This window comes from Chlorocebus sabaeus, chromosome 22 (genome assembly GCF_047675955.1).
Source record: "Chlorocebus sabaeus isolate Y175 chromosome 22, mChlSab1.0.hap1, whole genome shotgun sequence".
NCBI classification, from domain to species: Eukaryota; Metazoa; Chordata; class Mammalia; order Primates; family Cercopithecidae; genus Chlorocebus; species Chlorocebus sabaeus.
This window is the reverse complement of record NC_132925.1, coordinates 25,631,501-25,658,720: the sequence shown is the minus strand read 5'-3', so window position 1 is coordinate 25,658,720 and position 27,220 is coordinate 25,631,501. Positions and strand designations below refer to the sequence as shown.

Below are 27,220 nucleotides of genomic sequence, written 5' to 3'. Positions count from 1 at the left end.
GGGCTATCATGATAATTGATGATCTTAATAATGTGAGAATATGATTCTCTTACCTTAGTAAGACAGCTATCAGTTTATTGGATGATAGTTATGTGGAAAAAGAAGAAATGCTGCTATAAGTGTTTATAATTTTAAACAAAAGTGGTAAGTAGAATTAATAATAAATAACTTACTGATTGAAGATTTTCAAAAAATTAGATGCATCAGGATCTTACCTACGTGTTTTATGTATTTTTATTCAGAATTTTTAGAAATGAGGAAACAGAGAAGTTAAGTAACATTTTCTTTATCTTTAAGCAGGCTGAGAATATTAAGCCAGTACTAACAAACTTAAGGACTAAACTCGTCAATATGTAAGATACTAGAAAAATTAATGAGAATATATTTTGAATATCTTTTTGGAAGCTTCTCAAAGGACATTACATTGAGCATGATAGGCTGGCATGTTATTTCATGTTTTAAGTGGGGCATTTGTAAATTGTCCATTTAAATCTATTTATTTTAGAAGCAAATATATTTGTCCTGTGAAGAGCATCCTTATTTTGAGGGATAGCGTCTTGCTGTTGATAAAACTTTGTAGATAATATGTTGAAAAGAATACCACAGGCCGGGAGCAGTTGGCTCACACCTGTAATCCCAGCGCTTTGGGAGGCCAAGGCGGGCGGATCACTTGAGGTCAGGAGTTCCAAACCAGCCTGGCCAACATGCAAAAACCCCATCTCTACTAAAGTACAAAAATTAGCCAGGTGTGGTGGCATACACCCTCTGGAGGCTGAGAAATGAGAATCGCTTGAACCCATGAGGTGGAGGTTGCTGTTAGCCTAGATGGTGCCGCTGTACTCCAGCCTGGGCAACAGAGTGAGACTCTATCAAAAAAAAATAAATAAATAAAAAGAAAGAATACTACAGATAGATCAAAGAATGCTCAAAGTTATCTCTCCCAGCCAGAATTTTGGGTGTAAACTCCCTAGCCATGCTAGTGGTAGATGAAGTGTTTAGCAAAGGAAATGTGAGATCTTCCTTTAGTTGCCAGTTCAGTGTAGTTTTTTGGAATTAGTTTACTAAATTTCTGTTAAAGTGATCAGTTTAGTATCCAAGAAGTAAAATGGAGCAAGTTGAAAAATTGTCCTTCTGCCTGTGTTTCAATTTAGATTGTTCCTGGGTGCACTGCTGACTTCTCTTATGACTTTGGGTAGACTCAGTCTTTATTGGTAATTGAACTTTTAATGTCTGTTGTGTACTCCCCTTAGATACATTTAAAACTTTAAAGCATTTGGGCAGGGGAAATGGGTAAGGATCCAGTTTTATTTAAGACTCTCAGGACCCATCTCAGTAATAGTATCTATTCCCATGAGAGAGAAATGAAAGGCAACACTTTACATCAGCCTAGTCTCCTCACTTAGGAATCACAACATTCCTAAGGTCAGAAACAGTGTGGAGTAAATCTCTGAACCCATTTTGGAGGGCAGTACATCAGAAATACGGTGGAAATTGCTCTTTAGCTGGATGTGAGTTTCACTTTAAGCACCTCTGTTTTTATTCTTTATGTCCTGCCTTTTTATGTTGAGTTTGTTTCACCTTGTAAAAATTAAGAAGAGCATGTTGTAGCTTTTAAATGTGAGAATTGAATTATTAATAGATTTTGGGTAAAAGTGTCATCTCCCATTTCTTCTACCAAAAGCAGCACATTCTCACAGACTTTGCACCTCACTGAAAATCGTCATTTAAAGTTTTCACTAATTCAGCGTTTAAAGCTTTTTATTTCCTCCTCTGATTTATAGCACAGCTGTTTCTGGAATAGAAAAAACTCGAGGACTACATGCAATATAATTAGATTACATTCTTTGTGTGTGTCTCCTGCATTTAGTGGAGGCTACTAATCAAATCTTGATATATTTTCTATTTGTTTTATGAATTTAATTCAAGTCAAGATGGCTATAATTAGAGCAGATTACTCCTACCACATTGTATTATGATGATCGCTTCATGACTTTTTGTTTCACACTATGTGATAAATTCATTAAGGGTAGCATTGTGCCATCCTCCATCAAGCGATTATATACTTCCTTTGTGCTTATGATGTTGACTATAGCAATGTTAAACTGTTAAAACTTGCTAATAAACAGTGAAGCTCCATCATTCCAATAGAGTCAGCATGCGAATTCACTGTAGTTCAAATCCACATTCTAGTTGAATCCCCACAATGTAACTTGACATTTGGAGAAATTGATTCATACCATTTTAAAGAAATATGATATAGGTGACAGAATCCAGGATGAAAGAGGTACCTTGTTACTTAGGTGATGACATTGTGGATGCATTTCACATCTCTCTTTCTCTCTTTTTAATGTAGCTCTTCTCCTTCCTTGGTTTTTACTCCTCCCTCCCTCTTTCTTCTTCAAGGCTCCTCTAATATTAACATCTTTGGCAGTTTGGCCAATGTTGACAACTACTTTTTGATTATTTGGTATTTTAAAATACTTGGTATTTTAAAAAACTTTTATTGGCCGGGTGCAGTGGCTCACGCCTGTAATCCCAGCACTTTGGGAGGCCTCGGTGGGCAGATCACGAGGTCAGGAGATCGAGACCATCCTGGCTAACACAGTGAAACCCCGTCTCTACTAAAAATACAAAAAATTAGTCAGGCGTGGTGGCAGGCGCCTGTAGTCCCAACTACTCGGGAGGCTGAAGCAGGAGAATGGCGTGACCCTGGGAGGTAGAGCTGGCAGTGAGCCAAGAACTCACCACTGCACTCTAGCCTGGGTGACAGAGTGAGACTCCGTCTCAAAAAAAAAATTATTTATTGTAAACAAAATCCCATGTAAAGCAAATGAATAAATGTGATGGTTAATGGAATATATGTGGAAATAAGAAGCTTCTCTTTTAAGTGAAAGAACTGATATCAAAAATTCCATCTAAAATTTATTAAAATTAAAATTACATTTATAAGATTATTCAGTGTTTTCTTTCTGGGCAGATTTGTATTTAGTTAGTTGTCTAGGGATTGTTTTGTTTTAGTGTCAGAAATATATTCTTACTAAGTATCAGACCCTTTATTAGGCAGTCATCATTTTAGGTCTTATGATGATGGGAAATCCCATGGGCTTAGGGAAAATTGGCTAAGTGTGGAAAAATTGCATAATAGAAAAAATTCCATTTACAAAGATGTGTGATTGTTTCTTTTCTTCTCCCTATGTCTAGATAGTTAGAGATGATTGTATTCTTGGATTGTTTTATTTTCAAAATTGAAAGTTTTTTTTTTTTAAATGGGTGTCAGGCTGGGCACAGTGGCTCATGCCTGTACTCCCAGCACTTCAGGAGGCTGAGATGGGTAGATCACCTGAGGTTAGGAGTTTGAGACCAGCTTGACCAGCATGGTGAAACCCGGTGTCTACTAAAAATCTAAAATTAGACGGGCATGGTGTGGTGATGCATGCCTATAATCCCAGCTACTTGGGAGGCTGAGGCAGGAGGATCGCCTGAACCCAGGAGGCAGAGGTTGCGGTGAGCTGAGATCACGCCATTGCACTCCATCTTGGACAACAAGAGCAAAAATCTGCTTCGAAAAAAAAAAGTGGTTATCAAAGGATGCAGAGTGGGATGGGGGAATAAAGAAAGCACATACTACATAACAAAACATTGTAAATAAAAATAAGTCACAGTATAATATAAAAAAGAAAATGTATTTGCTATGATAACAAATTTAAATGACATTAGATACCAGAATTAGTTTTTGGTTCTTTTTTTTTTTTTTTTTTCTTTTAAGCTCCAACAGAATATGTTTGTCAGTTCTTTTCATACCTTGCTGTAGATTGCAACCTCTATAAATGTGTTAAATAGTAGATTTCTAAGATGATTATTTACATATATATGGAGTGTGTGTGAGTGTATAAGTATAAAGTAAATATATATATTCTGGAATGTGTATGTATATATGCATATATATATTCAAATATTTTTAACAATATGAGCTTGAGTTTCTTTCAAGACTAAAGGCAAAATGTATTTTTTCATTGCCTTATTTTGTGCAAAAAGCCAAATAAAATTGTGGTGATCCATTTGCAAAAGCAAGAAAATAGAAGTATATACACATTTTATAATCAATCAGTGAGTATTTATATAGATACTGGTGATTATTGGAGCTTCTAGACTATAAAAAATGTTACTATGTTTCTTTTAAAGTTCAGGGTCTACATAGCCAGTGGATCAGATACCCAGAATGGGTAATCACTGGCATGGTGTTTCAGACTTTAGATCTAACAAGTAAAAATTTAAAACAAAATTTGGATATGATTAAAGGACAAAGAATCAAGGGAATGGAGTGCAGCCAATTCAGAAAATAAAGAACAGTTGGTTTACCCTAATTATAGTCATCTTGATTTTTCTTTTTTCTTCTGTATGTATCAATTGGAAGTTTGGTAAAAATTAAATCTTTAGCCCAATTATAGAAATAAATTCATTGCAGATTTCCTAAGGTGACTTTATACTTTTCTTAAACTCAAATCTTAGAAGTTGGTTGTAGTTTGTATTAGCCACAAGTCTTTCCTTTGATATAGTAAAACAGTTTACTTTTTATTTTTTAAAACTGAATATCTTATATCTACCATCATCTAAATTGATGACATGTTAACATAAATGACAAAATCATATTGATATCAAAGATTCAACTAATTAACAAAAGTTTTACACTTGGATTAGGTTGAGTTGTGCAAAAGTGGCTGAATCTAATAAAATGATACAACATTTGTGTATATTATCATGAATTTTGCAGATTGTTTATGGGCACAGGTCAAGCATTAAAATAAGGTCTATGTTATGACCCTCCCCCCTGCTTTTCATCAAAAAGCTTTTCGTAGATAATATGAGTTATGGAAATAGGTGATTTTTTTATTTTTTAGTTTTTTTAGTTTTTTAGGGAAGATGAATTTATTGACTTTATAGAATATCTTACTGCATTCTTCTTCTTACTACTTTTCCCACTTTTGATCATGAGTATCTCTATTCTATATTCATCTTATACAGGAAGTTATGTGTCTCCTTTGTAAATGTTTTAGAAAGAGTGTCGCCCAATGATTTTGTTGTCAGGTACATATTACATGATCTCCTTGGTAACAAACATGAGTTTTTGTTATTATTTGACAGTTATTAAACACAGATACATTAGTAAATATGGAGCAAAGAAACATAACTTTCAATGACAAAGTTCTGTTGATACATTGTATGGTTTTATATGTTGTAAATTGGATGACTTTCTCTATATTAATTTTCTGCTATATTTTTATTGAGTACTAACACACTTGCCTCCATTCACCTCCCAACACACACACACACTCACTCTCTGTCTCTCTCCCTCCCTCCCTCCCTCTCTCATATATACAGGCGCACATACACATGCATAATAGCTGAAGCTTCAAAATGAAAACATATGCAGAATGTACCTATTGATTTCTGGTCATTCTGAGCAAAAGGGGATATAAAGAAATACGGTTTGTTTAAAACTGAGAAGTTATTTAGTATTTTGTGTTTTAATTGCTTCTTACCTATCTAGCACTAGTAGTTTTATGCCAATTGATATAATATTGAAAATTCAAAAAATGTTAGCAAGGATTACAGGTGATTGATAGTACTATTTTGTAGTATGAAGCCTGGTTTAAATCTTGCCAGAATCTCCGGAACTTAATATGGAAATTAGAATAGAGGTGACACCTGTATCTCCGTTCTAAACCATTTTGTCATACTACCACAGTTTTTTCCTTCTAAAACATACTTCATCAAGTCTTCAGAATTCTGGATCTGTTAATCCATTTGACTCTCGATTTATTTCTTTTCTCTTTAATTTTTTGTTTTTGAGACATTGTCTCACTCTATTACCCATGCTGGAGTGGAGGGACGTGATCATGTCTCATTGCAACCTCTGCCTCCCAGCTCAAGAGATCATGTCAGCCTCCCTGATAACTGGGGCTATAGGCATGTGCTCCCACACCCCGCCAATTTTTTGTAGAGATGAGGTCTTGCCATGTTGCCCAGGCTGGTCTCAAACTCTGGGCTCTAGCCATTTGGCCACCTCAGCCTCCCAAAGTGGTAGGATTACAAGGGTGAGCCACCATGCCTGGCCTGACTCTCCATTTCTTATAGCAGTACCTCTTAATGAGGAAAGCACATTAGAATTGCCCAGGGGGCTTCTAAAATATGCACATATCTAGAACCCATCCTCAGAAAATCTGATATTTCGGTAGGAGTGGCAAGTATGTTTAACAAAAACTGCACATTGATTCAGATGCCTCTTTATGTCATATCCCAACCAAAGTTTCTTACTCTGTCTCATGTTATTTTCTCCAGTTACCCTCTGCTCTGCTTTAACCATGCCAAAAATGATATAATACAAATACATTTTCATTTTATACTTACGTATTAAACTTTTGTACATGCTGTTTCTACCGCCTGAAATACCTTTTACTTCCCTCTCCATTCTCCCTTTCTCTCCACTCCAGGTCTTTTATCTGTCAAACAATAAGTTTTCTTCCTAGATTCTCCTCTGATGGCAAATCTTTCCTTACTCCCCCAGGTAGAAATAGTCACTCTCTCTTTTATGTTTACCATTTATATTTGATTATTATTTTTTTAAGTGTCAATCTCTTCCATTAATCTGTGAGCTCAGTGAAATTATGTAATTTATCTTATTTGTGTTTATGTTAAATGAATACATGGATGACTAATAAATTGACAGCTTTGTTAGGAATTAAAATTTTCAATGTTTTCATAAACATTGTTTTTAAGGGCAGCATTCAGTTGAGGTTTTCATGATCAACCATCAAGACGTACGTTGATACATGCATAACATTTGTCTTAATATATATTCCTGTAAAAATTTGTATGCATATAGGTATCTATTTCTTATCTTCATTTTTTTCCCTTGTGCCTACAGACGAAATCTCACAAAACTGTCCCTTATCTTCAGTCACATGCTGGCAGAAATCAAAGCAATCTTTCCCAATGGTCAGTTCCAGGGAGATAACTTTCGTATCACAAAAGCAGATGCTGCTGAATTCTGGAGAAAGTTTTTTGGAGACAAGTAAGTAAAAATCATTTTTATAGCTGTGGATCTATCTTACAAGGGTTACTGTATCCTCCCTCCAGTTGGATATGGTATATATTTTACTTGAGTATTTTGTGAATGTATTTTATTATTTTTGATAAGCATTTTGATTGATTGGTAATTTTTGTAGCCACCAAAGGTATTCCTCAATAATACAGTAGTTTTTAAATGACTAAGTAAATATACAATGTTATTTATTACATGAGCATTCATTGAGTTTGTTCTGAGAAGCAGAAGTATGTAAGAGTCTTTATACATGAGAAGCTGATAACTTCTTATAATTTAATATATGCTTAATACACAAAATAAAAGGTAGAAGGGAATAGATACTTTAAAAAATGGTGTAAGTAAATTGCTCTGACAATTTAGAGGGGAATAGTTGCTTTGGGATCAGTGATCAGGGACTGCTTCCTGGAGGAGGTGGTATGTTAAGCTTGGTTAAGATCTGAAATCGAGGTGAGAGAAGGCCCTGGCACCCTGTTCTAGCCTTTCTTTGTTTTACTGCATAGAGATTATATATATGTGAATAAGATATGAGGATAACATTATCACAAAGCTGTAGCCTGTTGCAAAGTAGCTAAAGATGTTTTCTGTTAGGTATGCCCTACAGAGACAGATTCTGGTGAGTTTGGCAAATAATGGAATTGAATGTCTGAAGTCAGCATAATTTATATACAAGTTGCAAAACTTTTGTCATCAGTTTCTCAGTAAAATGATCAAGAATGAGCATCAGGAGGCAAGTGGTTTCCCCAGTAACTTTTTAAGAATTACCTTTAATGAGAGCACATCCTCAGAATGTCTTAGAATGTAGGCAAAGCCCTGGCTGAGTAGTAAGGAGGAAGTGTGATTGCTTACATAGATTATTGTTTTAATCTTGTATCAAAGGTCTGTATTTGTCCTTTAACTGATGAAATTAGACATAAAAATTGTTAATAAACACTTTTTTTTTATAGTACTTTGATATGGGAACTACAATATTGGTTTTCCTTTGTTTTTGTTTTTGTTTTTTTTCTTACAAAGTATTGTGTTTACTATAGTCATCATCAAGATTGGAATATACCTACATAGAGTAATGTACATTTAATTAAGCACATACTTTTTTTGGCATCCAAAATATTAAAGCCTATTTCCCACATTATACTAAAATGTATTCAGAGTTACTTTTGGGCACTAAAGGATAAAATACCATTGTTGCCATTAACATGGAAATTCTGTGTTGTAGCAATCTAGTTATTGATATTGTTCCTATATTCATTCAGAAATGAAGAATTTTAGAAAAAAGTTTATCCTTATCTGAATTAGAATAATACAGACAGCTAAGACTATACTAATTAAATATTAATTGTAGAAAGTAGAACAGTCCTGCCAGGTTCGGGATGTAGGAACTGAGAGGGTTTCCTGTAGTTGCAGTTCATGTATTAACATTGTAAGCTTAGTTCAAACAGTCGGTAACCTTCAAAATAAACTTTCTCTTTTAAAGTGTTAAGAAAATATATAGGACAAATTGATTGTGGTATTTCTTTTTGAAAACTGAAACTTCTGGTGAGTTATAAAATTGTTTACTTGTCATAAGGTCAATAAAAAATGGAAAGATTGCTCATGGGTTTTATTAAGAGAGGAGTTTGCTGGCACTTCAAGCCACAGAAAATTATGCATTTGAGACAACTTTATTTCCCTTTATTTATAACCACAGACATCAAGGGGCTGAAATTTCTCTTCAACTGCTACATGAGTGAAATCACTACTACATCAAATGAGGGATTCTTGAAATAGTGATTAGTTACTTTCCCTACCTCGCAAGTCTTTTCATCTTTGTTCACTGTTTTTACTGAATTGAGAAAGCTGCTTAATTTTTTTAACACTTTTAATTTGTGGATAACTGACAAATTTCGTGCTCCTTTTGGAACATATATGCATTACCATAGTCATCCAAATTAGCGATTCCTTTATTAGATAATTGGAGAAAGTATTTTTTTATTCTTCCTAGGTTTTTACTTTGTGGTTCCATAATATTTTATTGAATGAATGGACATATGCATGAATAATGTGCATCCTTTCAAAAGGTTGATTTTTTTTTTCATTATGCTCTAGTATTGTTTATATTTTCCCAAAACTTAGTTCTCCTGTGGGAGCTTGCCTGTCATTTATCTCACTGTTCATTGAGGCCGTGTGAGATTCATGGAGGCCATGTGAGAATGCTTTCATTTAGCCTAACCCGTGCCTTTAAACTTGAAAGCAGCATTCTCACGTAAAACAGAACCATTAATCCATTCATGAGGGCAGCACCCTCATGATTAAACCATCTCTTAAAGGTTCTCCTTCTTAATTCAGTCACAAAGGCAATTAAATTTTAACCTGAGTTTTGGAAGCGGCATTCAAACTATAGCATTGTTGTTTCTGAAGACATCGTTGTGCTACCTTCTCTGTTAGGGGCCCAAGCCCAGCAGCCAAGAGGCACTGCCTGCCTTGTGGCCCAAGGGGAACAGTAACACAACATGTATCATGGCAAATTTGTTGGGAAATTCTGTTTATGGTCAGTTTTTATGCAAATGAATATAATATTTTAACAACACAGTTATGCTTTTCCTTTCATAGTCTGTTGACCAAGAGATAGAAATCTGTAGGAAAAGAAAAGTGACATTATTGAATAAATGTGTCTAAGTACGTTCAGCAAAATGAGACCAATACTAAACTGAATCTTCACACTCTGGAATAATAGCTGATAATCTAGAAACTTTAAGCATGAAGCTTGAAAAATATATTACTGCCTGTTAAAAAAAGAAGCACATTAATGTGATTAGACTCTGGGTAGCAGTCATTTTTCTCAGCAAGTCAGGTAGCAGCTCATGAGCTACTTATTTAAGTACTTTTTGACATTGAGAAAAGTGATTGATTAAAGTGATGATTTATAAGATTTTAGTGCACCGGTCACCTGAGCAGTGCACACTACCTAGTATGTAGTCTTTTATCCTTTACCCCTCTCTCACCCTTCCCCACCACGACCCCAAAGTCCATGATATCATTCTTATGCCTTTGTGTGCTCATAACTTAGCTCCTACTTGTAAGTGAGAACATTCGATATTTGTTTTTCCATTTCTGAGTTACTTCACTTAGAATAGTGGTTTCTAGCTCCATCCAAGTTGCTGCAAAAGTCATTATTTCATTCCTTTTTATGGCTGAGTAATAGTCTATGGTGTAAATATACCATATTTTCTTTATCCACCTGTTGGTCTGTGTGAACTTAGGTTGGTTCCATATCATTGCAATTGCAAATTGTGCTGCTATAAACAAGCATGTGCATGTGTCTTTTTCATATAATGACTTCTTTTCCTTTGACCAGATATCTGGCAGTGGATTGCTGGATTGAATGGCAGTTCTGCTTTTGGTTCTTTAAAGAGTCTCCATACTGTTTTCCATAGTGGTTGTTACTAATTCACACTCCCACCAGCAATGTAAAAGTGTTCCCTTTTCACAACATCCACGTCAACATCCATTGTTTTTAAAGATGTTTAACAACATCTATTGTTTTTAATTATGGTCATTCTTGCAGGAGTAAGGTGGTTTCTCACTGTGGTTTTCATTTGCATTTTCCCGATGATCAGTGATATGTTGAGCATTTTTTCATATGTTTGTTGGCTGTTTGTGTATGTCTTTTGAGAAATGTGTGCTCATGTCCTTTGCCCACTTTTTGATGGGATTGTTTTCTTCTTGCTGATTTGCTTGAGGTCCTTGTAGATTCTAGATTCTAGTCCATTGTCAGATGCGTAGTTTGCAAGTATGTTCTCCCACTGTGTGAGTTGTCTGTTTACTCTCCTGATTATTTCTTTTACTGTGCAAAAGCTTTTTAGTTTAATTAGATCTCATTTATTTATTTGTATTTTTATGCATTTGCCATGAATTCTCTGCCTAAGCTAATGTCCAGAAGAGTTTCTTTGATGTTATTTTGTAGGATTTTCATGGTTTCAGGTCTTAGATGTAAGTCTTTGATCCATCTTGAGTTGATTTTTTAATAAGGTGAGAGATGGGGATCCAGTTTCATTCTTCTACATGTGGCTTGCCAGTTTTTCCAGCACAATTTATTGAATAGGGTATCCTTTTCCAAATTTATGTTTTTGTATGCTTTGTCGAAGATCAGTTAGCTGTAAGTATTTGGCTTTACTTCTGGGTTCTCTATTCTGTTCCATTGGTCTTTGTGCCTCTCATTATACCAGTACCATGCTGCTTTGGTAACTATAGCCTTGTGTTGTAATTTGAGATCAGATAGTGTGATGCCACCAGATTTGTTCTTTGCTTAGTATTGCTTTGGTGATATGGTCTCTTTTTGGTTCCATACGAACCTTAAGATTGTTTTTTCTAGTTCTGTGAAGAATGTTGATGGTATTTTGATGGGAATTGTAATGAGTCTGTAGATTGCTTTGAGCAGTGTGGTCATTTTATTCTTCCCATCCATGAGCAGGGGGGGTGTTTACATTGGTTGTATCATCTATAATTTCTGTATTTCAGTGTTTTGTAGTTTTCCTTTGAGAGATCTTTCACCTCCTTCTTTAAATATATTCCTAAGTATTTTTTTTTTTTTTTTTTCAGCTATTGTAAAGAGGATGGAGTTCTTGGTTTCCCAGCTTGGTTATGTTGGTGTATAGAGTGCTACTGATTTGTGTACATTGATTTTGTGTCCTGAGACTTTACTGAATTTATTTATAAGATCTGGGAGCTTTTTGGATGAATCTTTAGGCTTTTCTAGGTATATGATCACATAATCAGTGAACAATGACAGTTTGACTTCCTGTTTTACAATTTGTATGCTGCTTCTTTCTTTTTTTTTTAATCAGATTGCTCTGGCTATGACTTCCAGTACTGTGTTGAGTAGAAGTGGTGAAGGTGGGGATCTTTGTCTGATTCCAGTTCTCAGAGGGAATACTTTCAACTTTTTGCCTTTCAGTGTGATGTTAGCTATAGGTTTGCCATATATGGCTTTTATTACTTTTGGGTAAATCTCTTCTATACGTATTTTGTTGAGGGATTACAAAGGGGTGCTGTATATTATCAAATGCTTTTTCTGGATCTATTGAGATGATTATATATACTTTTAAAAATTCCATTTATGTGATGTGTCACATTTATTAACTTGCATATGTTAAACTGTCCTTATAGCTCTGAAACCCACTTGATTGTGATGTATTACTTTTTTGTTGTGCTGTTGGATTAGTTAGCTAGTGTTTTGTTGAGGATTTTTGCATCTATTTTCATCAGAGATACTGGTCTGTAGTTTGTTGCTGTTGTTATGTCTTTTCCTGGTTTTGATATTAGCATGATAGTGGCTTCATAGAATGATTTAGGGAGGAGTCCCTCTTTCTCTGTCTTTTGGAATAGTTTCAGTAGGATTAGTACCAATTCATTGTTGAATGTCTGGTAGAATTCAGCTGTGAATCTGTCTTGTCCTGGACTTTCTTTGTTTGCATTTTTAAAATTACTGATTCAGTCTCACTGCTTGTTACTGTTAGTGGGTGGCAGTAAACCTTATCCAGCTCTCCTGCAGTTGGCAAGGCTGATCTCACTCCCACGGTGCTCTGCTAACAATGTTTGGTTTAGATCCAGGCAGCCTGTACACAGAACTCACACCTGCCCCAGGTCATAAGCTTCTCCACATAGAAAGCTGCCATGGCTTTCAAAAACCCATGCACCTCTTTGTCAGCCTACAAGGCCAGGCGCCCAGCTCCTATGCTCCTGTCTGTAGCACACTTCCCACTTGCTGCAACTCCTCCCGTCCCATTCTGTTCAAGGAATTTGTTCCACTCGAGATTATATTACAAAATTCAGTTGGGAGGTTCTTTTATCCTGTGTCCTTTCCCTGAGGTCATTGGCTGACTTCCAGAGGGTCCCTGTGAGATATAGTCAGGAATAGCTTCCCTGGGTTCATGCTGGAGACTGGGAATACCTACATGGCTCTTCCTGCTGCTGCTCTTACTTTTTTATTTCCCTAAGTCTGTTCCAGCTGTTGGAGGGGTAAAGGGCTTCTCCAATGGCCTGGATTTTCAGATTCCACAGTGGGGATGTGTACTCGGAGGCAGGCTCTCTCCCTCTCGTACTCTGAGGACTTAGAGTTTTTCACCTGTCTCATGTAGTAGGCTGTAGCCTACCAATTCTTTCACAGGGTCTGTAGATCCTTTTTTCTTAAGTTCCTGCGTTGGTTCTTTGAAAATAAATGCACAGTGTGGATCTCTGCACATTATTCTGTCCTTCCAAGTGGAAGAGGAATGCTAACACTGCCTCCAGGCTGCCATCTTGAAAAAAACAAAAACCAACATTGAGAAGATTTAGACATAAATTTCCAAACAAATTATAATTCAATTAGAAACATAGATACTAACTTTTGAATCTTCTTAATGTATCCTGTCCTCTCCATACTTAAAGTTCTCTTCTTCACATTTAAATTCATACTCTGCATTACCCCAACAACCTTCTGATCGGTCTCCCTATCTCCAATAACAACCTACCCAGTTGTTCTTAGGGGGCCAGTGAGCTCTCTAAAAAGCAGAGCTAATCATTCCAGTCTTTTGCTTGAAGTGTTTCCATGAATATTAATTCTAGGTTAAAGTCTAAAATCACATTAACATCACAAGCTTTAGAAACTTTTTTTTCTGGCTTCTTTTTTTCTGCTTATGATTTTTGTATACTTAACTCATCTGCAAAGAAACAAATGACTCAATACTATTCGTATTTCCTAATGTATGTCTCATTTTTTACTCCTCATTGTCTTTGGTTTCTTATGTTGCATTCACTGCTTGGATAGGCAGTCACCCATGCCCTACCCAGTGTTGCCACTTTAGAAGCTTTACTTCAGTACCCTAAAGGATATCCCTACTCTGTGCTGCCAGGTACCTGAGCTCACATCTGTCATAACAGATTACAGTGAACTGCTGACATGCCCCCATTTCTCAATTGAGAGGTTTCCAATAGACTAGAAAGTTTCTTTGGAGGCAGAGATGGCATCTTACTTATTTTTGTGTTTTTGAGCCTGACACATTTCCTGGAATGTTTAGGCAATAATATTTTTGTTTTGTTTTGTTTTGCTTTCTTTTGTTTTGTTTTTGAGGCAGAGTCTCGCTCTTCTTGCCCAGGCTGGAGTGCAATGGCGCCATCTTGGCTCACAGGAACCTCCACCTCCCAGGTTCAAGCAATTCTCCCGCCTCAGCCTCCCGAGTAGCTGGGATTACAGGCATGCGCCACCACGCCCAGCAATTTTTTTTTGTATTTTTAGTGGAGGCGGGGTTTCTTCATGTTGGCCAGGTTGGTCTCGAACTCCCAACCTCAGGTGATCCGCCTGCCTCGGTCTTCCAAAGTTCTGGGATTACAGGCATGAGCCACCACGCCCAGCATCAATAATAATTGTTAACAGACTACGTGAATAACTGCATGGATGGACAATGTCTATCCTCTACTTTCAATCTGCAATGCCTTCATTATATACAAATTGATCTCTTTTTAAATAATCAGTTCCTACATTTCTATTCCTTAGATGCCTGTCTTCCCTCTTCCTTTTCTTCTGTCCCAGAATTTTGACACCTTTCTTTAAGTTCAGCTCAGAAGTCCACTTTTCTGAGTTTTTCTCATTCATTTACACCCTTCCATGTGATCTATGTTAATTACTGTATACTCTGGTTGCTGTTGTATTTTAGACACATTTATATTTTAAAATATGTTTACTATGTAGGTCTTTGTTGCTTGATTGCAAGAGTCTTCAATGACTTTCTATGCAAAAGTTGGTGAAAACAGACACGTTTATTAGGTTGTTCTATGTCAGATTTTGTATTCAGTGCTTTCACATATGCTAGCCTCATTTTCAATGTAATCTTTAAGCTACTCTCTAAATGGTTGTTGAATGAGTCTTTTATGTACTGTATACATTATAGACATTCAGTAGTTGTTAGTTGAATGTATGAATATAAGATGCAACTTCTCTGCCATTTAAGCTCTCTCTTCCTTTACTTATGTCTGTTCTTCAGTTAAATTGGCTTATTTGGCTCTTTCCTGACACATCAGCAATGATAGGTTTCTATGTCTTTGCTCATATTGCTCCTTCTACTTGAAGAATTTTATAATCTCTGGCATAAAAAATTCTTACTAATCCCTCAAAGATAATCTTGCTCATGATTTTTCCCATTAGTGTTATTACTAGATCTCTTCTTAAACTTCTCTAAGCTCTGACTTATCTTCAGCATTTACTATTTTTATGGTTTTATTAAAATTATTTGTCTAGTTGTCATACTTCCCCCTAGACTATATGCTCCATGAAATCAAGCTTATTTATTCATCTTTGTATTTCTAAAGTAGCTCAGCACAGTGTTTGATATATAGGCTTTCAGGAACCATTGCACATTTAATTCAGATGAGTTGAGAAGTAGAGGAATGTGCATGAGCATGTGTTTGTGTGAGGTGGAGCCTACTTGCTTGATTGACTGGGAGACAGCATACTTAGGGTTAGGCATGCTCACTCTGGAGCCAGATCATCTGTCCCTGGACAGGTTCTGACTGCAACGTTTACTCACTATGTGCCTTTGGGGAATCTAGTTGGTTTTTCTATGCATCTTTTTCCTCATTTATAAAATGTGAATGATACTAATAATAGCTACTGTCTGTGTTTGTTATAAAGACTTAAAGTAGCTGAACCTTACCTCTAAGGCACATAAAACTGTGTCTGGCATATAATAAACATTCTATTTTGTGGAATAATTAACCAATTTAAACCTTTAATAGTGCTCCAGATACTACCAGCATATTAATTAATTAATTCTCTAAATAATATAATTTACATTTGACTTTGTATTATGGTGGTTTCATACTCCCTAGCAATCTAAAAGCAAAAAAAAAAAGAAAAATTAAAAAAATTATTTTATATGTATCCCAAGATAAAAGTAGAATTGAAGATAAGAAACTGTCTTGGTTACCATGGGGGGGAAAATGATCTATTTATAGCTCAATTTATTGCCTCTACGATTGATTTCCTGCAAAAGCGATAAGGACCTTCTTTGGTTTCCTGTATGTTCCTTTCACTTTTACTACGAAACAAAGGAAAATACTTTCTTTACCTTTCCAGCGAGTGAGATATATATTCTTCTAGCATATTAACTAGATCAGTTTTCCTTCTAGGTAAAGAAAACACAACTTAATTATATTAAATTAAAAGAGGGGGTATACAGGAGAAATTAAGAGTTTTTACAATGAAAACTTCTAGCAGAAAGAGAAAGAAAAAAGAACTAAAGTAGGATTCAAAGAATCACTAGTTAATATTTCTACTAGTTAGCCACCTCCCTTTGTTGCCTGTTAAAAAAAAAAAATTCAGGGTATCTTTATGTCAATAAGGAAAATAAAAACTTACATATTTATTGGAGGCCTATTTTGTTCAACTCATTGTAACAAGATACAAAACAACTAAGATGCCAATTATAATTTTCTACCTATAAGCAATATTCAATTTGGGGAAGACAGGATATAAAAAGAAGATAAATACTTAAAATCAGCTCTGCACAATTAGAAAATCACATAAAGAATGTCACAAATAATAAATTAATTTACTAGTACACGCATACCTCAGAGATATTGTGGGTTTAGTTTGAGACCACTGCAATAAAGTGTACATCACAATGAAGTGCATATTGCAATAAAGCAAGTCACATAGATTATTTTTGGCCTCCTAGTGAATATAGAAGTTGTATTTATACTATACTGCAGTCTGTTAGGTGTGCAATAGCATTATGTCTAAAAAAATGTATGTACTTTAACTAAAAAATATTGCTAAAAAAATGCTAGCAAGCAGCTGAGCCTTCAGTGAGGTGTAATCTTTACCTGCTGGAGAGTTGTGCCTCGATGTTCATGGCTATTGACTTATCAGGGTGGTGGCTGCTGAAAGTTAAGGTGACTGTGGCAATTTCTTACAATTAGGCAGCAGTGAAGTTTACTACATCAATTGATTCTTCCTTTCATGAAATATTTAACATGCAATGCTGTTTGATAATATTTTAGTCACAATAGAGTTTCGTTCAAAATTGGAGTCAATCCTCTCAAACCCTGCCACTGCTTTATCAACCAAGTATGTGCAATTTTCTAAATCCTTTATTGTAATATCAGCAATGTTCACAGTATCTTCACCTGGAGTAAATTACATTTAACAAAGCACTTGTTTTGCTTCTCTATAAGAAGCAACTTTTTGTCTGTTCAAATTTTATGATTTGCATCAATTTAGCCACATATTTAGGCTCTACTTCTAATTCTAGTTCTCTAGCACATTCTACATCTACAGTTACTTCTTACACTGAAGTCTTGAAATCCTCAAAGTCATCCATGAGATTTGGAATTCACTGTTTCCAAACTCCTGTTAGTGTTGATATTTTGACCTCCCTTGAATCATAAATGTTCTTAATGACATTAAAAAGGTGAATCCTTTCCATGAGGTTTTCAATTTTCTTTGTCCAAATCTATCACAATATATGACAGCTATAGCCGTAGGAAATGTATTTCTTTTTTCTTTTTTTTTTTTTTTTTTTGAGACGGAGTCTCGCTCTGCCGCCCAGGCTGGAGTGCAGTGGCCGGATCTCAGCTCACTGCAAGCTCCACCTCCCGGGTTCACGCCATTCTCCTGCCTCAGCCTCCTGAGTAGTTGGGACTACAGGCGCCCGCCACCGCACCTGGCTAGTTTTTTGTATTTTTTAGTAGAGACGGGGTTTCACCGTGTTAGCCAGGATGGTCTCGATCTCCTGACCCCGTGATCCGCCCGTCTCGGCCTCCCAAAGTGCTGGGATTACAGGCTTGAGCCACCGCGCCCGGCCAGGAAATGTTAAATAGTAAGACTTGAAAGTCAAAATGGCTCCTTGATTCATGGGCTGCAGAATGAGTACTGTGTTAGAAGACATGAAAACAACATTAACCTCCTTGTACATCTCCATCAAATCTTTTGGATGATTAGGGGCATTGCCAATGAGCAGTGCTATTTTGAAAGGAATTGTTTCCTCTACACCGCATATCTCAACAGTAGGCTTAAAATATTCAGTAATCCAGGTTTTTGTTCCATTTGTAGAGCACAGAAAGAGTAGATTTACCATAATTCTTAAAGGACCTAGGATTTTTAGATTGGTGAATGAAACTGTCCTTTGAAGCTTTTTTTTTTTTTTTAAATAACAGAAATTTATTTCTCATAGTTCTGAAGGCTAGGAAGTCCAAGATCAAGGTGCTGACAAAGTGTCTGGTAAGGACCCACTTCCTAATTTATGGATGACCAAACATCTTTTTGCAATATCCGCACATGGTAGAAAGGGTGGGCAACTATCAGAGGCTTTTGGTTTTTTCTTTTTCAACCTTTATTTTGGAGGTTATTTAGGGGGTACATAGGCAAATTATTGCATTTTGCGTGATGCTGAGGTTTGGGGTATGATTGAACCCATCACGTAGCTTTGAAACTAGGTATTGACTTCTCTCTAGCTCTAGCATTTTCTAGACAGTGTTTTCTTTCTTCTTAAGGCTGTTTCATCTACATTAATTATCTGTTGTTTTGTATAGCCACATTCATCAATGGTCTTAGCTAGATCTTCTGTATAACTTGTTGTAACTTCTACATCAGCACTTGGTGCTTCACCTTGCACTTTTATGTTAGAGAGAGCTTCTTTTCTTAAACTCAATAAACTAATTTCTGCTAGTTTCAAACTTTACTTCTGAAGCTTCCTTAATTCTCTTACCCTTCATATAATTGAAGAGAGTTGGGGCCTTGTTTTGGATTAGGCTTTGGCCTAACAGAATGTTGTGGCTAGTTTGATCTAACCAAACCACCAAAACTGTCTCCATATCAGCAGTAAGGTTATTTTGCTTTCTTATCATTCATGTGTTCACTGAAGTAGCATTTTTAATTTCCTTCATGAACTTCTTTCCTTTCACAACTTGGCTGTTTGGTCCAAGAGGCCTCACTTTTGTCCTATGTCAGCTTTAGACATGCCTTTCTCACTAAAATTAATCATGTCCATAATTAGATGTAAACTGAGAGACTTGTGACTATTCCTTTCACTTGAGCACCTGAGGCTATTTTAGGGTTATTATTGGGCCTAATTTCAGTGTTCTTGTGTCTTAGGGAATAGAGAGTCCCCAGGAGAGGGAGAGAGAAAAGAGAACAGTGTTGGTGGAGCAGTGAGAATATACACCATTAAGTTTGTTGTCTTACATGGGCATGGTTCATAGTGCCCAAAAACTGTTGGTTTCACACAAAAAATATTGTTTTGAAACTGAAAAACCGGGAATGATGGCAACAATAGGTATGAATTGGGATATGGCAGCAATTGGCTAGACCTGGGTGCCAGCTGTTTTTTTTTTACATGATCTCTCTTCCAATTCATCACAGTCCTTTCCTGGGCCTCTTTACTCATTTATATTATCTACCTGGTCCCCAGATAGTTGACTTTTTAATATCTGAAAGCTATTTGGAACCACTGGACTAATAGTGTGTGCCCCTGGATTTATAGAGGTCCTAGTCTTAATCCTCTAAACATCTGTTCTCTTTTCTGCTGGATGTGTCTACTTGGGTCAATAAAGGGAGAGATGGTCTCCTTCTAGAGCAAGGATCTTAAAGCCTCGTAAAATAGAGGTAGTATATTTCTCCCTGGGTCAAAGGACAGGCATTATCCATTATAAAATGTTTGGGTTCCTCAAGTTCTAGATTCTACTCCAGAATCAAACCCACAGTTTATGCAGATGTCACCTGGCCCTCTTTGCTTTCTTTTAGGAGAATTTGTGTTTACGGAACAAGTGCAAGGAAATGCTGGTACTCTAGCCACTGCACTTGCTGGGGGTTACAAAGTCCTTTGACTCTGACCCAGTCCTTTGACAGAAACCCAGTGTCTTCTGCCACTATACATGAAACTGATAGGCCAACTTGTTAGCTTGCAAGAAGAGTAGAATCTCAGATTCTTTGATTTTTTAGAATCATGTTCTGCTGGTAGAGAAAGTGTGACTTAATAGCAAAGTAAATAAAACTTACTTATATTAGTCTTTTCTCATGCTGCTGATAAAGACATACCTGAGACTGAGTAATTTATAAAGAAAAAGAAGTTTAATGCAGTCACAGTTTCACGTGACTGGGGAAGCCTCACAATCATGGTGGAAGGCGGAAGGCACTTCTTACGTGGCAGCAGACGAGAGAAAATGAGAGCCAATGTGAGATTTATTCACTACCACAAAAATAGTTTGTGGGAAACCACTCCCATGATTCAAATACCTCCCACTAGGTCCTTCCCACAACATGTGGGAATTATGGGAACTACAATTCAAGATGAAATTTGGGTGGGGACACAGCCAAACAGTATCATTCTGCTGCTGGCTCCTCCCATATCTCACGTCCTCACATTCCAAAACACAATCATGCCTTTGCAACAGTCCTCCAAAGTCTTAACTCATTCCAGCATTAACTCAAAAGTCCACATTCCAAAGTCTCATATGAGACAACAGGAGTCCCTTGCACTTATGAGTAAAATTTAAAGCAAGCAAGTTTTTGATTTTATGAGTAAAATCAAAAGCAAGTTAGTTACTTCCTAGGTACAGTAGGGATACAGGCATTGGGAAATACAGCCATTCTGAATGGGAGAAATTATCCAAAACAAAAGTTCTACAGGCCCCACACAAGTCCGAAATCCAGAGAGCTGGTCAAATCTTAAAGTTCCAAAATGATTTCCTTTGACTTCATGTCTCACATCCAGGGCACACTGGTGCAAGAGGTGGGTTCTTGTGGTCTTGGGCAGCTCCACCCCTGTGGCTTTGCAGGGGTACAGTCTCCCTCCTGGTTGATTTCATAGGCTGATGTTGAGTGTCTGTGGCTTTTCCAGGGGCACGGTGCAAGCTGTCGGTAGATCTACTATTCTGGGGTCTGAAGGACAGTGGCCCTCTTCTTACAGCTCCACTAGTCAGTGCCCCAGTGGGGACTCTGTGTGGGGTCTTCGGCCCCACATTTACCTGCCACACTGCCCTAGCAGAAGTAGGTCTCTGCCCTTACAACAGATGTCTACCTCTACAAGGGCCGTGCCCCTGCAACAAACTTCTATCTGGATATCCAAGCATTTCCATACATCTTCTGAAATCTAGGCAGAGATTCCTAAACCTCAACTTCTTGACTTCTGTGCAGCTGCAGACTCAAACACCATGTGAAAGCCGCCAGGACTTGAGGCTTGCACCCTCTGAAATAAAAGCTTGAGTTCAACGTTGGCCCCTTATAGCCGTGGCTGGGATGCAGGGCACTAAGTTCTGAGACTGCACAAAGCAGCAGAGCCTTGGGTCCAGCTGATGAAACCATTTTTTCTTCCTAGGCCTCCAGGCCTATGATGAGAGAGGCTGCCATGAAGACCTCTGACATGCCCTGGAGACATTTTCCTCATTCATTGTCTTGGTGATTAACATTTGGCCCCTCCTGACTTACGCAAATTTCTGCAGCTAGCTTGAGGTTCTCCTCAGAGAATGTGTTTTTCCTTTTTATCACATTGTCAGCCTGCAAACTTTCTGAACTTTTATGTTCCACTTCTTCTTTAAACATAAGTTCCAATTCCATATCATATATTTGTGAATGAATAAAACTTAATGCTTTTAACAGTACCCAAGTCACCTCTTGAATGCTTTGCTGCTCAGAAGTTTCTTCTGCCAGATGCCCTAAATTATCTCTCTCAAGTTAAAAGTTACACAATTTCTAGAGTGGGGCAAAATGCTGCCAGTCTCTTTGCTGAAACATAGCAAGAGTCACCTTTACTCCTGTTCCCAAGAAGTTCCCCATCTCCATCTCAGTCCATCTCAACCTGCACTTCATTGTTCATATCACTGTCAGCATTCTCGTCAAACCATTCAACAAGTGTCTAGGAAGTTCCAAACTTTCCCACATCTTCCTCTCTTCTTCTGAGCCCTCCAAACTGTTCCAACCTCTCCGTTATCCAGTTCCAAAGTTGGATCCACAGTTTTGGGTATCTTTACAGCAGCACCCCACTCTACTGGCACCAATTTACTGTATTAGTACATTTTCACCTTGCTGAAAAAGACATACTGAAAACTGGGTAGTTTATAAAGAAAAAGAGGTTTAATGGGCTCACAGTTCCATGTGGCTGGGGAGACCTCACAATCATGGCAGAAGACAAAAGGCACATCTTACATGGCAGCAGATAAGAGAAAATATGAGAGCCAAGCAAAAAGGGAAACCCCTATGAAACCCTCAGATCTCATGTGACTTATTTACTACCACAAGAATAGTATGTGGGAAACTGCCCATTAATCAATTATCTCCCACCTGGTCCCTCCCACAACATGTGGGAATTATGGGAGCTATAATTCAAGATGAGATTTGGATGGGGAGACAGCCAAACCACATCATTATTAAAGTCAGTGTGTAGGGGGTAGGTGCAGTGGCTCATGCCTGTAATCCCAGTATTTTGGGAGGCCAAGGCAAGTGGATCACTTGAGTCCAAAAGTTCGAGACCAGCCTGGCAACGTGGCACAACTCTGTCTCTACAAAAAATACAAAAGTTAGCTAGGTATGGTGGCGCACGCTTTCATCCCAGCTACTTAGGAGGCCGAGACACGAGAATCACTTGAGCCTGGGTGGTCGAGGTTGCAGTGAGTCAAGACCACGCTACTGCACTCCAGCCTGGGTGACAGAATGAGACCCTGCCACAAAACAAAATGAAATGAGAAACAAAAACAACAACAGTAAAGTCAATATGTGGGTATTTACATTTCAGTAATAGACTGCTCATGATTGATCTTTCTGTTCTTCCTTATTTTAAATGTTGGTCATTAATAGGAAATGCTATAGTTGTTTTTCTTGCATAGATTTGTTTTTGTTAGTCTTTAATAACAAAGGAGTTATTTAAAATATCAGTAGTTTTATTAAAATGACTTTTTGATGGATTTAATTATGCATAGCAATGTATGCACAGTTTTTTCTTTCAGAGTTTTAGAAATGTTATCAGAAGTTCTTTATTTTTTGCCTCAGTTTATCTTATACATCTAGGAGACTTCACCCATTGGTTGTTAATTTAATTGGCTCATGTTGAGAGACTTACTTTTTTTTTTGTTTGTAATTCTGCGCTCTTATTGCTAAAGGAAAGATCATTCTAGAGCCTTACTTAAACCTCTCTTTGGCAGCACTTTCTGGTGTATGTAATTTTTAAATTTTATTTAATCTGACTTCAGCATATCAAAGGTATCTTGCATAACCTGTGAGCTGCTGTATCTCATAAATTTATCCTGTATTAATGAACTTTCAGAGAATATATGCTGAAGAACAATTAAAGAAAAGAACAAGTATTAATTGTTTTAAAACCGGAATCTTTCTATTTTTTACAATCAGTGACTTCTAAGTGGAAAAGTTTTAAATGGAATTTTTACACATTATTTTGGATCATACTTGCAACTCCTCTTCCTGTTCCTTTCCACTAATGAACTTTATTTTCAAAGCCAGAAAAGAAATAGAATTATGTAAAAATAATTTTATGACTACAGCAAATTTATTGTTTATTATATTCAAAGGTTAGCATGTGAGACCAGAAGCTAGAAAGCGTCAAATCTATCATGTGAACAAAATAATTGAGAAGATTAGAAATAATACTAAAGACGCTATTTCCTGTGTTCCTGCAATCTTATAAAAATATGATTCTAGATTTAGGCTTCAGAATGTGAATATGTGAAAGATACTTGTCCACTATACAGAGAAGTAATGATGGCTGCAGCTGCCCGTCTGAAGCGGCTGCTGTGAAGATGCTGCAATAGGGTAGGCATAGCCAGGACTGTGTGCTCCATGGAGTGGGAGAGATCTGGGAACAGACAGGAGCCCCACCCTCTTCCATGTTAGTGAGGTTGGAGCCCCATGCTTCCAGGAGCAGCTGCAGCTGTGGACCTGGGCATCCCTACACTCTTGGGGGACCGGGAAGTCCCCCTACCCCAGCAGGCTTGGAAGTGCCTGCTCCTGTTGTCTGGCCTCACCCTGCTCCCAGTGCCTGCTCCGGGATGGAGCAAAGCTGTGGCCAAGCATGGGCACTGTTGTGACCTGGCTGGGTGTGCACACACTCAGGATGGCACTGACATGCCAGCCCCCTGCTAGCTCACCCCTTTCCAGACTTTGGGACCAAGGAGCACTGGAGGGAGGCCAAGGGGGGTAGAGTTGAGGGCAGCTCCACGTGGGCCTGCAGGCGACCCTCCACAGAAACACCCAGGGGACCTGTAGATGACATGATTGGTGGCAGCAGGAGGCAGACAGGCTCATGGGTGGAAAGGCGCAGGTCCCCACTGAAGCCCCACCTTCAAGACAGGGACAGCCTACAGCCTCAGGGCTGGGCTATCAGTTCCTGGTGGAGTTCACAGTGGGAGTGAAAACTTGCGATGCTTTTTCTGGGCCTTCCTGTGGACCAGTCAGCACACACATCCTCCCTTCTGAGCCCATAAAAACCTCCAGACCCAGCCAGACTCACACAGATATCAGACTACCAGCTGCAGGAAGAAGCTACCCAATTTGAGTCTCTTTGACTCCTTGGGATGATCTGCCTGCAGAAAGGGAGCTGCCCACTCTGGGTCTCCTGAGTGCTATTCTGCTGCTCAGTAAAGCTCCTTTCTGCCTTCCCACCCTCCAGTTGTTTGTATACCTCATTCTTCCTGGACATGGGACAAGAACTCAGGGACTGCCAAATGGCAGGACTGAAAAAACAGTAACACAAACAGGGCTGAAATGTACCCACCCTCTACTCCCTCCATTCCCCACATTGTGGGCAATGAGAAGGAGAGAAGAGCTGTGGCCCTTCGGGGAACCCACACCTACAGGCTCCCTGAGCTAGGGCTGTGACACCCCATTTGGGGCTCTGTAGTTTCTGGAGTCTCCAAGCTTTTGGGTGCCACTGTGTTCCCCTCCTCCAGACACAGGTACGCACAGCGGAAGCCACTTGCTGTACGTCAGATCCTGCCACTGGCTTGCCCAGAGCCAGTGCCTGTGCTGGTGCCCGGAGCTGCCCGCCCTGCTACAGCAGCCAATGTGCGTGGCTGTGCGCAGTGGCCGACTCCACGCTCACTTGCTCATGCACCACTTGTTGCTCCACGTCTGACTCGCCCTTGGCAGGTATGGGATCTGTGCTGGTAGTGCAAGGTGAGTGTGGCCTGCCAGGTCGAGTTGGTGGAATGAGCCCCGCAGGCCTGAGGAAAACTCGGGTAATGGTGCCACCGTTCACAGAGGTTTCTGGCTGGAAAAGTGACACACAAACAATAAGTGACAGTAGTGCTTATCTACACTATAGACGAAGTGTTATGAGCTTTTTGACAAATAAAAATTATCCAGCATAAATACCCAGCATCTGTGTCTTTATCAGTGTCAGGAATTTTCATGTATGAGGAAGAGTGGTTCAATCTAATTATGAATATCCTTGGTAACTATGGTTACCATCCTATCAAAGATGACTTGCTGTATGGTGACTGTGTGACCAGAGTGTTTTGATACGCTGTTTCTGTAGGTTGCTGGAAAACAATTGCTTTTCCCTTGTTGATAGAACAGCAAGAGTAATAATGGCCTGATAAGAATCTATCTTCATATTCTTAAAAAATGGAGTCATGAAAAAAGAAGGTTGGATTTAAGGAATAACTATATACAAAATGTCAACGGACTTAGGAATCACAGTGCTAATATTTTGTGTCCATAATGTAATCAAAACATGTCAAATATGTTACAAATATCCTATTATCTTCTGAACAAAGCTTGCCCTCGATTTAAAGATACTGACATTGAACATATCTTAGTTGATCAAGGTGAATTTTCTGACAAAATTTACATAAAATTAGAAATAGAGTTGGGCTAATGTATATAGAACATATTTTCTTTTTATTTAAAATGAGGATGATAGTATATATGTTCCTGAGCTACAAGATCCTGAGCTACGGATCTTAAACACCTGCCACCACTAATATCACAGCAACAGAACAAACCAACAATAAACAAATATGTCGATTTCCTTGTTTGTATTAAGGTAGTTACTTTTTGTTTTTTAGTCTTGGATTTTTAGTGTAATATTTTTAAAAAATTAAATATATAATTGAAGTTTAATGTACATGGGGAAAAGTACACAAATCATACATGTAGAGTGAGAAATTTTTTGAAGTAAACATACCCATGTATATGCTACCCAGTTAAAGTAGTAATACCTTACTACCTCCATCTTGGAGGACGCCCTCTTTCAGCCCGTCAGAAAGTCTCACATAGTCACCACCTAGTAGTTCTGATACATGGCATCATAAAATTATACATAGTTGAAAACATACTAATTATACTGTTTTGGAAAAAAACTGGCTTCTTCCTCTTTTTATGTTTGTGGAATTCAACTCTGTACTTGCATGCAGCAGTACTTGATTCATTCTCCTTGCTTCATTATATAGCTGTACCACAATTAACCTATTCATTTGATTATTTATTTATAAATTACCCAGCCTCAGGTATTTCTTTATAGCACTGCTAAAACAACCTAACACAGAAACTGGATATATAACATCAAGTATAATTTATAAATAAAAGAGGTTTATTGGGCTCACTATTATGCAGGTTGTACAGGTATGGTGCTAGCATCTGCTTGGCTTCCAGGCAGGCCTCAGAGAGCTTTTGCTCATGGCAGAAGGTGAAGCAGAGCCTGCATGTCACATGTGGTGAGAGCAGGAGGAAGAGAGAGCAAGGGAGGTGTCGTGCACTTTTAAACAGCCAGATCTTGTAAGAACTCACTGTCATGAGGACAGCACCAAGGCGATGGTGCTATACCATTCATGAGAAACATGCCCCCATGATCCAATCACCTCCCACTGGGCTCTACCTCCAAAATTGAGGATTACAGTTCAACATGAGGTTTGGGGGGAACAAATATCCAAACTATATCATCCAGTGTTTATATACGGGTACATGTTTCTAAAATTTTAGTTTTGTTCCATCTGTTTGTCTATGCTTGTACCAATGCCACATTGTCTTAATTAATGTAAAGAGTATATACTTGTTAATGTTCTTAGTGAAGATTACCTTTTTTGTTCTTGACTTTGCATTTCCCATGTAGTTCAGAACCAGTTTATTAGTATCTACTACAAAAAATACCTCCTGGGATT

The 27,220-nt window shown here is 37.9% G+C and overlaps 1 protein-coding gene across 12 annotated transcripts in view; it reads left to right on the top strand.

The window, feature by feature from the left end:
* Positions 1-27,220, top strand: part of CBLB (Cbl proto-oncogene B) — a 214,594-nt gene that overhangs the window by 86,313 nt on the left and 101,061 nt on the right. For all 12 annotated transcript variants that reach the window (XM_038003260.2, XM_038003262.2, XM_038003261.2 and 9 more), the window contains exon 4: positions 6,926-7,072. Coding sequence is in view for 9 of the 12 variants with exons in the window: in XM_038003257.2 (XP_037859185.1) it covers positions 6,926-7,072 (147 nt within the window). In the remaining 3 variants the exon portion in view is untranslated. The remainder of the gene's footprint in view (positions 1-6,925; positions 7,073-27,220) is intronic.